General features: G+C 49.0%; 1 protein-coding gene across 1 annotated transcript; it reads right to left on the reverse strand.

Annotated features, from left to right (window-relative positions):
• Positions 1-5964: 5964 nt before the first annotated feature.
• Positions 5965-13096, reverse strand: LOC132389861 (oxidized low-density lipoprotein receptor 1-like). Its single transcript, XM_059962420.1, has 4 exons — positions 12995-13096; positions 11697-11864; positions 7653-7795; positions 5965-6099 (listed from the first exon to the last, which is right to left on the reverse strand). The coding sequence occupies exons 1-4, from the start codon at positions 13020-13022 to the stop codon at positions 5965-5967; spliced, it is 474 nt and encodes a 157-aa protein (XP_059818403.1). The 5' UTR covers positions 13023-13096.
• Between the last annotated feature and the right edge of the window lie 452 nt (positions 13097-13548).

The following is a 13548-nucleotide window of genomic DNA, read 5'->3' on the forward strand; positions in this document are numbered from 1 at the left end:
TCACACACGGCACAAAGCACAAATAACATAGAACCAAATAGAAAAATAGAAAGCACAAGTAGGATATCAGATAAATTCATTCACGCAATATTTACACAGGCGCGCACACACACGCGCTTATACATAGGCAGCTTGAGGCCCGACGCAATTTGAATGCCTCCGTAATCTACAATCTACCACAACAATGCTTGTCTTCTGCCGAACCAACACTGGGGGGCAGCACAGGCTAAGTTCCGGAGGCCACGACGCACCACCCCCACGTTGTGCAGCTCTATCATTTGCTCTCTCTCAGTTTCTACCTGAACTGTGGTGAGTCTAACATCCCAGCGGAAAGGTTTGTCATTAAAAAAGGGGTCGGTGTAGAGTTGCAGGGGACGAAAACCAAATTGGCATAACAGACAGTGGAGTCGGATGGGAGAAATGTTGGTAACAGCTGAACAAACTCAGGACGTAAAGGCTGAGCCTGCTGGGACACGTATTCTGAGGAGCATACGATTCAATGCAGGAAGTATTGTACGAAAGGCAGTTGGGCTCAGGGTAGGTGACAACGACTGGAAACATGGTTTAGCCATAAGTAAGTCTTGTTTGCAGGAGAGGAGATCTGTCAGCTCTGCCTTACTGCTTACCGCTGCTTTAGTCGTGCTACTGTATATATAATTTAGGCTGGGGCTAGTCTTTCAAGCTGGAGCTGAGGAATAAGAAAGGTATGAACTCGTTCAGGGAGCTATATTATCGACATCCGAACAGTCTGGGGATTTAGAGGAACAAACCTGTGGAGAGTTCGGAGTCTGTTGTCAGAGACATCAGGTTGTGACATCGGGTGAGTTTAACATTCCTGGTACTGACTGTGACCCTCACACTGTGAAAGGACCACTGGGATAGTTTTCTTATTCAGTTTGAAAATGTTCTTTTATTAGTAGATTAATGTCCCAATGAGAGAGTGCAATACCTGATCTCATCTTATCGAATAGGACACTCCAGGGGACAAAAGTTTGTGTCGGCGAACACTTTACATCTTGTGATGGTAATTCCATTAGATACAGGGTAATTATGGAAAAGGATAGGTTTAACCACGAGTTACATTTCTCTTTGAGGTTTATAACAATACGTGACGCAAGTAGACCAGATAACTTGTATCTTTTACCCCTAGGGTGGAAATGTCTAATCCCAGAGTACCTGCATTAAGGTGAGAGGCAGGACGTTCAAAGGAGATAACTTTAGCAAGTTTTTGTTGTCACAGAGAAGGAAGGTGTGGAGGGAGCTTCACTCTGTGTCTGACCATGGGAATGTGTGATGTGACGTTGTGGAGGGAGCTTCTCTCTGTAACTGACCACGTGTGTTATGCGACAGTATGGAGGGATCTTCAGTCCTTGTCTGACAACGCAAGTGCGTAATGGGATGGTTTGGAGGGTGCATGACTCAGTGTGTAACCTTGGGAATGTGTGATGTGACGTTGTGGAGGGAACTTCTGTCTGTGACTGACCACGGTAGTGTGTGATGGGACAGTATGTAGGGAGCTTCAGTACTTGTCTGACAACGGAAGTACGTAATGGGATGGTGTGGAGGGTGCATGACTCAGTGTCTAACCCTGGGAATGTGTGATGTGACGTTGTGGAGGGAGCTTCTGTCTGTGACTGATCACGGTAGTGTATGATGGGACAGTACGTAGCAAGCTTCAGTACTTGCCTGACAACGGAAGTGCGTAATGGGATGGTGTGGAGGGTGCATGACTCAGTGTCTAACCTTGGGAATGTGTGATGTGACGTTGTGGAGGGAGCTTCTGTCTGTGACTGACCACGGTAGTGTATGATGGGACAGTATGTAGGGAGCTTCAGTACTTGTCTGACAACGGAAGTGCGTAATGGGATTGTGTGGGGGGAGCAACACCCAGTGAATATGTGATGGGACAGTGTGGAGAGATACTCACTCAGTGTTTGAATGTGTGTGTGTGTGTGTGTGTGTGTGTGTGTGTGAGAGAGAGAGAGAGAGCTGAGAGGGACGAGGGAAAGAGTGGTGGGAAATTGGATAATTGGATTTGAATTGAAGTCAGAGGGTTTATCTCTTTGAATCTTCAAGGAGGGGAGTCTTGTATCAGAGAGGCAACAAGCTGTTGTCTGATTTGTTTTCAGTTTATTTATCGTTTCCTTCTTTATAATCGCAGTCAGAGCAGCAGCAATACCTATATCTATATATATATATATATATATATATATAGAGGTAAGAAGAGTTAAACTTATGTATGCGCAGGTGAGGAAAAAATAGAAATAACATTCAGTTTAAGAAGTGGCTAAAGCGCTAGGGTTGGATCCAGGTCTTCAGATATGTGCATCACCGGTCTCTCTTCCACGGAAGGTGCGACATCTACAAACGAGACGGTTTCATATCATTTCAATTCAATTCCATTTAAGGTTAATTGCAATTCCGTCACACAGGAATGACCATGAATACAGCCAGGGCCCAGCTGCAAGACACAACACCAAAAGTCCCGCACGGCACAATTCATACATAATATGTATAAAATAAAAAGATAGCAAACATATGTAGGATATCAGTGAAATAGCTTCAAGCAGTATGTATGTACACACACACACACACACACACACACACACACACACACACACACACACACACACACACACACATTTATGCAGCTTGAAGTCCCTGGTCACTTTGAAGGCCACGGTAATCTACTATTCTTCACAACAGAGATTGTATTCTGCCGAGCGAACACTGGGGGGCAACACAGACCCCTGCAGGAGGCCGAGCCTCCCCGACCCAACTTGCTCAGCTTTTCCCTTTCCTCTCCAATGTGCAACTCTCTCAATTTACACCTGAACTGGATTGAAACTAATATCCCAGCGGTCAGGTTTGCCATCAAATGATGGGAAGAGGTGGTAAAAACCAGAATTGCAGGCGATGAAAAGATGAACGCCATTACAGATATTTGAGTGGTTGTTGGGACAGACGTTGTTAAGAACACAGGCAAAGTAATGAAACAAAAAGTGCAGCCTGCGGGTACTCCTGTTCTGAGCTGCGTACGTTTCAATTCAAGCAGTATTGTTCGAAGTGCAGATGCGCTCAGTGCAGGGGTTAACGCCTCTAAGCCTGACACTGCAGATATTAGTGAAACTTGACTGCAACAAGTACCGTTTGCTCAAAATTCTAGTTTCCGCTGTTTCAGTCGTGCTAATCTGGGAATATTTCAAGAGCGAAGAGGCGGTTTTACAAGTCAGTGATAACATCACGGCAGTGCCCCGTCTCGTCTCAGTGCGGTTTTATAGTCGGAACTGAAACATAAGAAAGGTATGGACTCGGCCATGGGGCTACATTATCAACCACCGAACAGTCCTCTGGGTTCAGAGGAACAAATCTGTAGAGAGTTCTCAGACTCTTGCAAGAGACATAAGGTTACGATAAAGTGTGATTTCAATTTTTTAGGTATTCGGTGTGAGCCCCAGATAGTCAAAGGACGAGTTTGGTAGTTTGTCAAATGTTCTCAAGAAAAGTTCCTTTATCAATACGTATAAAGTCCTAACGAGTGAGTGCACCAATTTATTTTCTAGTGCGGAATGGGAACAGGCGGGGATATAAGTTTGTGTCGGGGACCAATTTGCATCTGGTGATGGTAATGCCATTAGGTGTAAGCTCATTATGGAAATGGACAGGTATGACCTTCGGGGCGGATTCTAAATTGGAGGAATGCCAACATTATTGGGGTCAGGAATGATCTGGCAAGTGCAGATTCGGACAGGATGTTTCCTGGCAAAGGGGTAGTTGGTACGTTGGAGCTCAAGCGCTATTGAACCTCAGTGTCGAAGGGACGGGCCCATACGGTCAACAGTGGGAAGCTTTGAAGGAGAGAAAGACAACACTGTACCAGATTGTGGTGCCGAGTAACAGACGGACAAAGTAGATTGGGGTTGTGACTGGGGCTGACGTTCCCGAGTTCACTAATTCATTTCGGGTCGCCCCGTTACAGGAAGAGTATGGATTTTTTTGGAGAGATACTAAAAAGTTTCACTGGGGCTCTGCCACGAATAGAGAGTTTCTTTTGTCTGGAGCGGGGCGGTCTGAGGGAATATCTGACAGTTGTTTGTATCATTACGAGAGACATAGATAAAGCTGACAGCAGATATTTTAAGCCCTAGGATGGAATGTCTAATCGCAGAGGGCTCGAATCAAGGTGAAAGTGGGTAATTTCAAGGGATATGAGCTTGGTAACTTTCTGTTGTCACAGAGAGTGGATTGTGATTTAACGTTCTGCCAGCGCTGGTGGTGGAGGGAGATTCATAGAGGAGTTTAGGAGACTCTTTAACGGGCAGGTGGGTGTGCAGGGAACTGAGGGAGACGGAGTTGTTGTCGGAAGTAGGGATTTGTTTGATTGCTATATCACGATTTTATGAGTCGAAGGGTCTGTTCCCCTCTCTGATCTACGTTCGCTGTTCTGCAGACAGAGCAGAGAGTGATTTGAACTCATCGTTAGAAATGGTGATATAGAGATACACCGCGATGTAACCCGGCACAGCTCGAGAAGATCGCATCCATCACTCAGGATCCCCGCTACCCGGGAATTGCCCTGTGCCTAGTTGTACCATGGGGGAGGAGATACCGGAGCCTGATGTCCGACACTGAACGAGTGTGGAGTGGTTTCCACGCGGGGGAAAGAAAATGATTCCGGGATTGAAACGCTTATCACAGGAGGAGCGTTTGATCTGGGTCCATTCTCAATGGAATTCAGAAGAATGAGGAGTGACCTCACGGAAACCTGTGAAATGATGGAGATCTCGATAGAGTAGCTGTGGCGAGGAGGCTTCCTAAGGTGGGGCCGGGGGCGATACTAAAACAAGCGAGCTCGGCCTCAGAATGGAGGGATGTCCATTTACACGGAGATTGGGAGAGATTTATTTTGCCAGTGAGGGGTGAATCTGTGGAATTCATTGCCACCGGCGGCCGTGGAGGAGAGTTTACTGGGCATCTTTACGTCAGAGTTTGACTGGGACTCAGGCTGAAGTGGATCAGCCAAGATCAAATGCTGGAGCAGACCCGATGAGCCAATTGGCTGAATTGCGCCACTATCCTCGGATTTGATGTTCCTGTGAATCTGGGAGTCAGCATCTCTGAGGATTTACACTGGGTGAACACATTCAGGCAGACGGGAAGAAGGTGTCGTATCCCGACTGAACAGCCTCAGGCTTTCAGATTTCAACACTCCCATTCCTCGCTGTCATTTTCCCTCTTAGACTCAGACTGCCAGCTATTCTGTGCCAATGTTCCGCCATGGGATGTCTATCGGTAAAGTCCCGTGCTGAGCACTCAGTGCTCTACCGTAAGAGATCCATTTATTGCACCGGCCTTTGTGACTTTACCTTTGGATTTCACCATTGACGACCTGTTTATTTCGTGCCTGAGTCGGAGTGCATTCTGGACCGTCCTCGGCACTTGCCTTCACCGCCATCGGCAGCTCTCCCGTCACGGAATGGATTGCAGCGGTGGAGAGCTTTCTGGCGTGTCGCATGTCCGCCTCGTGTGGTGGCGGCAACACACAGGGTCGCCGGTGGCTGCAGAGGGTTACGGACCCACTACGAGCAGAACCCTTCCAGCCAAAGTGGACATCTGCATGTGGCGATACACCGAGAAGATCACATCCATCACTGAGGACCCCCGCCACCCGGGAATTGCCCTGTGCTCACTTGTGCCGTCCGGGAGGGGATACAGGAGCCTGGCGACCGATATTCAACGACTTAAATCATTTGCTTCCCCTCCGCCATCAAATTGCGACCGCTCCCTCGACACGTAAACACTGGCTTAGTATTCACCTTCTTGCAGTATTTATTAATTTCCCTTATTGACTTTAATCTTACATTTTAGCACATTAATGATGATGCAAATAAACAAATTGCAGGTTATTTACCAAGTTCAGATAATAAATCAGGCGGTGATTATGGTGGACAACAAGCGACACCGTTAGACAGGAGATTCGACACCCTGACCATCTTCACTCAGGGCGCTGAGCACTGGATTCACCAGGACACGTTGCAATTGTACAAGACGTTCGTGCTTGCGTTTTGGTCCCACGGCTGTTGAAAAGATGCCACTGAGCTGGAAAAGAGTGCAGAGAGAGATACACGTGGTTGTTTCCAGAACTAGATAGACTGAGTTATGGAGAGAAGTAAGGAAAGATGTGACTTTATTCCTTTGGAGGGCAGAGATGGCCTGGCAGGGGCGTATATATCCACTAGGGGCAGAGATAGGGTGAATGTTCAGTGACGGTTTCCCCAGGGTTGGGGTAATCAATAACCAGAGGGCACAGAACGAAGATGAGAGTGGGTGTGTAGAGAGCAGGGAACGATAGGCTGGAAAGAGAAGGGAGAGCGGAAAGGGCGGGAGTCTGCTCTGGACGGCGTAGGGAAAGGGGAAACAGAGTGGGAGATGGCGATAAGCAGAGGGATAGTTGGGTATAGAGAGCTGAGAAGGAGAGCGGGGGAGAGAATGGGGACGAGGATGGGCGAGGAGAACGGGGCAGAGAGGTTGGGAGATTGGGAGAGAATCGATAAGTGAGAGATAGGGAGAGATGCGGGGGGGGGGGGGGTATGGAAAGAGGAGTCGTCACTTGACTCAAAGTGCACCCACGGGATCTTGACAGAGATCAAGCATCTTTTCAAGAACATCCAGGGGCAAAGCAGCAGACTTCTCACAGATGAAATAGTGTCCATCAATGCAGCTGTAATTCCATCTGTACTTTTTACACCGAGTGCAGGTGGGTTTTCTATCTGTCACCGTATACAGGAGATTAGATTACACTTTCCTGTCAAAGAGGGTTAAACAATTGCATATGAGAGAAAAAAAATAGCGCAAACGCATACAGCTCTGTTTCAGATCCCCAAATATTAAATTTGCCCACATTCCCCCCTGAGTTCACAAAGCATCCCACCGTCGCATACTCTCCCTCAAACGGGTGTCCGGTCCACAAATTAATCGCACTGCCCAAGTACTTCCCGACAGAAACAAATCCTAGTGACACACTCACTCTCGTCAGCCCCGTGTCAGTACAGTGTAACTACAACACTGTCTTGCACCCTCCACAGAGCCATGAATTAATTCCCAAACTAATCCCATTGCCCCAGTCCCACGCCACAGTCTCGTGTTATTCCCCAGATAGATCCCACTGACCCACGCCAACACCACAGGCCTGCGCCATTTCAAAACTCACCGGTCTTCACATTTTCCGATCCAATAAGTCCGGTAACGGTAGTGAATAGAGTTGTAAATAAAATTCTGTGAAATGAAACATCGTCTATAAATGCTTGGAAGGAGACTCTCTCAGTGCATGTACCCGGGTGCGTGAGATAGGACGGAGTGCGAAGACATTGAGAGTGTGTCTCATCCCGGGAGTGTGTAACGGGACGGTGTGGAGGGTGCTTCACTCCGGGTGCGTGGGAACGGTGTGGAGGGAGATTCACTGTGTGTCTGAACCCGGGAATGTGTGATGGGAAGGTGTGGAGGGGAATTCACTCTGTGTCTGACCCCGGGTGTGTGTGATGGGGCGGTGCAGATGAATTTTCACTCGGAGTCTGAAGTCAATCAGTGTCTCTAACCCGCAGTATGGAAGACGGTCGTGTTTGTGTGGAATCATACAATGGTGTCGGACATACCGCTTCATCATGTGAATTCATTTCAAGGAGTCTTGAATCAAAGCTTGAACAATGCTGCTTTGCTCCATCATAAGATCCGTTGACAGTGGATATGAAATAACAGCGGTCTTTATTTCTGATCCAGTTCTGGGAACACGTTTGATCTGGAAATCAGGAACAAAGAAAAATCTATCTGCCAACCCGGAACGTCAAAAAAACCCGAGCAGAATGAAGCACAGTCCACACCGTCCCATCACAAATCCAGGGATCAGACAGACAGTTAACCTTCCTCCTCAACCTCCCATACAAACTTCCGGTGTCAGACACAGAGTGAATATATCTACATACCGTCCCAGCACACACTCCCGGGGTCAGACAAAGACTGAATCTCCCTCCACACCGTCCCATCACACATCCAGGGATCAAACACACAGTTAACCTTCCTCCTCAACCTCCCATACAAACTTCCGGTGTCAGACACAGAGTGAATATATCTACATACCGTCCCAGCACACACTCCCGGGGTCAGACAAAGACTGAATCTCCCTCCACACCGTCCCATCACAAATCCAGGGATCAGACAGACAGTTAACCTTCCTCCTCAACCTCCCATACAAACTTCCGGTGTCAGACACAGAGTGAATATATCTACATACCGTCCCAGCACACACTCCCGGGGTCAGACACAGAGTGAATCTCCCTCCACACCGTCCCATCACACACTCACACGTTCAGACACAGACTAAAGCTCCAACCACCCTGCTCCATCATACACCTCCAGAGTCCGTCACAGAGTGATGCTCCCTCCTCACCCTCCATTCACACATTCCCGGGTCAGGCACAGAGCGAATCTTCCTCGACATCGTCCTAGCACAGACACCCTTAATCAGACACAGAGTGAATTTCCCTCCACAACCTACATATCACACACTCACTGGGTCAGACACAAAATGAATCACCCTCCACAATGCCCTATCAACACTCCCCGGGTCAGACACAGAGTGAATTTCCCTCCACAACCTACATATCACACACTCACTGGGTCAGACACAAAATGAATCACCCTCCACATTGCCCTATCACACACTCTCCGGGTCAGACACAGAGTGATGCTCGGTCCTCAGCCCTCACAACCCACAATGCCAGGGTTAGACACAGAGTGTATCTCCCTTCACACTATCCCGACACAGACTCCTGGGCTCTGAGAGAATGAATTTCCCTCTACACCGTCCAATCATCCACTCCCGGGGTCAGAAATAGAGTAATTCTCCCTCCACACTCTCCTATCACTCAATCCCGGTGTCAGAAAGGAGTGAAGCTCTCTCCGCAGCGTCCCATCACACATTCCCGGGGGTCAGGTACAGAGTGAAGTTTCCTCCACCACGTCCCATCACACACTCCCGGGGTCAGACACAGAGTGATTCTCCCTCCACAGCGTCCCATCACACACTCCTGGGGTCAGACACAGAGTGAATCCCCCTCCACAGCGTCCCATCACACACTCCCGGAGGTCAGGTACAGAGTGAAGTTTCCTCCACCACGTCCCATCACACACTCCCGGGGTCAGACACAGAGTGAATCTCCCTCCACACCCTCCCATCACACACACACACACCCTGGATCAGATACAGAGTGAATCTCCCTCCTCACTGTCCCATCACATACCCCTGGCGTTAGACACAGAGTACAGCTCATTGTACAGCATTCGAACACACAGTCCTGGTGTTAGAGAGGAGTGAATCTCCCACTGCACCGTCAGATCTCACAGTGCCGTGGTCAGACAGAGAAGGAGGCTTCCTCCCACAGTCCCTGCTCACTCTCCCGAGTTCAGGTAGAGGATGATGCTTCCTCCAACCCGTCCCGTCGCCCATCTCTGGGTCAGACACAGAGTGAACATCCTCCCACTCTTTCCCATAGCTCCGGTCATCGTCAGACTGAAGATTTCTCTCCACGCCACTATCCTTTGTTCAATCATGGAGTGAAGCTGTCTGCATACTCTCACATCACAATGTTCTGCGGACAAGCACAGAGTGATCCTCCCTCTACACTACCCCTATACACCCAGCCGTGATCAGGTAAGAAATGAAACACTCTCTGCACCATCCCGCCGCGTTCCCTGTGGTCAGACACAGTATGATGCTCTTTCTAGCCAGTGACGTCACACAATACAGGGGTCAGAACACTGGAGAAGCTCCCTCCGCAGCGTCCAATCACACACAGCTGCGGTGTGAGTCCGTGTGATGGAGAGGACAATGTCGGTGTCCTTTTGAATTTATGTGTCGGTATCACGGTAATGGGTTTGGCCTATGTCAGGGTGAGGTGTGAGTAAATTCCTCAAAGTTGAATCAAAGTTGAGTTTAACTCATGGACCGGGAGTCGACATTGGCGGAGGTTCTTTGTGACGGTGAGGGTTATGTCAGTGCTCCGGTCGAGTTGTCTTTGCTGTATGATAAGAGATGAGTCAGTTTCAAAGAGATGGACGTGTCTGCGTCACGGTGAGTGTTGTGTGCCCGTCACAGTGAGCGACGCTTCTGCACCACGTCGAGAGGCGTGTCAGTGTTATGTTGAATCATTATTACATTAGGTTGTGTGTTGTGTGTTGGCAACAGGTTGAGGGATATATCGGTATCATGTTGAGCGATGTGTTGGTGGGGGTTGTGTGGGTGTCACGGTGAGGGGTGAGTCATGCTGAGAAACCCGTCAGTACCACAGTGAGCGGTGTCTTGGCATCAGATTGAAGGGTATTTCGGGGTAATGTTGGGAATATGTCGCTGTTACAGTGGTCATTCCTATTCTCTGCGGTTTGGTTGTTCCGACCGGTGTGAAACTCACCATGAATCCTCCAGCAGATACCCGTCATAATGACGGGTTTCAGACACGGGGCGGCACACCGTCCTGACACGATTTACCATTGCTGGTGTCAGACATACACATGACCACGCCCCATCCCAAACGCGCTCAACCCCCAACACCCAACCTGAGCAACCCATCAGATTCTCCAAGTGTCAAACACAGAGCCCCATCATACACACACGGAGTGAGGCGGCGAGACGCAGATTTAATCTCCCTGCACACGTTCCGATCACACACTCACACGGTCAGACGGAGAATGAATCTCTTTCTATCCACGAACCCATCACACACTCCAACGGTCAGACAGAAACAGAAGCTGCCTCCGCACGGTCACATCGCACACACCCTAGTCTAACACAGCCTGAATCATCCTCCTCCCATCCCATCACACAATACCTGGCGAGTCAGAGAGAAAAGTGCTATCTCAACCGTTCAATCACACCCCACAGTGTTCACTTACAATGCGAAGTTCTGCTCACACCCTCCAATGGCACACTCAAAGGGGCAGACTCCCTCAACAACATCCAATCATAGAATCCGTTGTCACACAAAATAAACGTCCCTCAACACCGGCCCATCACACACTCTCGATATAAGACACAGAGTGAAGCTGCCTCTCCACGATCCCATCACACGCTCCGGGATTCTGAGTGAAACTCTCTTTCCACGAAGCCATAACACACAGGAGTGAGACACGGGGTGAATCTCTCTGGACAGTGTCCCATCACACAACACGATGGTCAAACACAGAGTGAATCCACCTCCACACAGTCCCATTGCACACTTCTGGGGTGGGACAGAGACTCTAGCTCTCTCTCCAAGATAACATCCCACACCCCGATTCAGACACAGGGTGAAGCCCCCGCTGCACGGTCCCATCACACACTTCCGGATTCAGAGTGAAACTTTCTCTCCACGGTGACATAACACATTTTGTAGTCATCTCTCTGGCCCGGGCCCCATCACACAATCCCGTGGTCAGAACCAGAGTGAATCCACCTCCACAACGTCCCATCACACTCTCCTGGTTTCAGTGATAAAGTGAAACTTCCACCACGCAGCCCATCACACACTCACCAGGTCAAACACAGAGTAAATCACCCTCCATAACATCTCCTCACACACTCCCGATGTTAAGCACAGAGTGACGCTTCCTCTCTCCATGCCTGCCCTGTGATGAGGAGCGGGTGAAAGAGGGGGATGATGCCTCACCTCTTCTGCTGGTCAACAATTCACAGATTTGAGCCTTGGTTTCGTTGATAGATCTGTACTTCGTTTCCATCTCAGTGAACTGGTGACGGAGATCGCTCCGCATTCGTTTAAGGTCGGACAGATCAGAGTTTCGGTGGCATGTTTCGTTCGACTGACGAATCTGTGATACTGAAAGAGATGGTGAAGGAAGTTTACCGTTTACAGTGACACGTGAGTCAGCGTCACGCTACCAAACGGGTCACAGAGCGTGTGGTGTCAGTGTCACGGTGAAGCGTGTCACAGTGACGGATGTGCTGGTGTCACAGTGAGAGGCGTCATGGGAAACATGAGGGGCGTGTCTGTGTCACTCTGAGGGGTTATCAATGCCTTGGTGAAGGTTTGTTGTTACTATGGGGTCTGTGACAGTATCGTTGTGATGACAGAATCCCTGTCTCAGCGCTGGTCATGTCCTAGTTGCCGTGAGGGACGTGTCGGTGTCATAGGTATTTCTCTGCCCCGGAGAGAGGTATGCCGGGACAAAATGAAGTGTAGCTCGACGTCACGAGAGAAATGTCACAGAGTCGGGTCTGGTAGTGTCCCGGTGTGTGGAGTATCTGTGTAATGTGTGGGTGCTGGTCTCATTGATAGGAGTGTGTCTGTGTCACCTTGAGAGGCATTTCATGAACACGCTGTGTGGAATATTGTCACGCTGAGGTGTGTGTCTGTGTGATGGAGAGAACAATGTCGGTGTCATTTTGAATTTACGTGTCGGTATCACGGTAATGGGTTTGGCCTATGTCAGGGTGAAGTGTGAGTAAATTCCTCAAAGTTGAATCAAAGAGTTTAACTCATGGACCGGTTGACGACATTGGCGGAGGTTCCTTTGTGACGGTGAGGGTTATGTCAGTGCTCCGGTGGAGTTGTTTTTGCTGTATGATAAGAGATGAGTCAGTTTCAAAGAGATGGACGTGTCTGCGTCAAGGTGAGTGATGTGTGCACGTCACAGTGAGCGACGCTTCGGCACCACGTCGAGAGGCGTGTCAGTGTTATGTTGAATCATTATTACATTAGGTTGTGTGCTGTGTGTTGGCAACAGGTTGAGGGATATATCGGTATCATGTTGAGCGATGTGTTGGTGGGGGTTGTGTTGGTGTCACGGTGAGGGGTGAGTCATGCTGAAACACCCGTCAGTACCACAGTGAGCGGTGTCTTGGCATCACATTGAAGGGTATTTCGGGGTAATGTTGGGAATATGCCGCTGTTACAGTGGCCATTCCTATTCTCTGCCGTTTGGTTGTTCCGACCGGTGTGAAACTCACCATGAATCCTCCAGCAGATACCCGTCATAATGAGGATTGCTGTTAAAACGCAGATTAGCCATATGCTTGGGTCTGATCGGTCTCTCCCTGTGGGGTGTTCACTGCCCATACCGTCTGTGGAAAAATCGTTCCTTTACTTTGTCAATCCATCGTCATATTCCCTGATCTACCCAGCCCTGTTCTTTCAATCCTCTTTTCAAAACACTCTCTTTTCCTCATGCAATGTTCATCTCCCTCCAACCCCTGTACACCCACGTGCATGACAAAGAGCGAATTAAACGCCTCTATCGATTTGCATCCAGCACCACCCCTGACAGCACATTCCAGTCACCCACCGTCTCTGTGTAAAAAAAAACCTCGCCCCTCACATCTCCTGAAAAGATGCTCCCGTTGCCCTTACACTCCGTCGTTTTAAACTTTTCTCTCTGGGGGAGAAATGCCCCAGTTGCCTGTTCTATCTCTGTTTCACTTCATGATAGAGACCTGTATCAACTCTCCCTCAGACTGGAATACATATGAAATAACATCTGAAATCCATGCATATTGCATGAATG

This window comes from Hypanus sabinus, unplaced genomic scaffold (genome assembly GCF_030144855.1).
Source record: "Hypanus sabinus isolate sHypSab1 unplaced genomic scaffold, sHypSab1.hap1 scaffold_686, whole genome shotgun sequence".
Classification (NCBI taxonomy): Eukaryota; Metazoa; Chordata; class Chondrichthyes; order Myliobatiformes; family Dasyatidae; genus Hypanus; species Hypanus sabinus.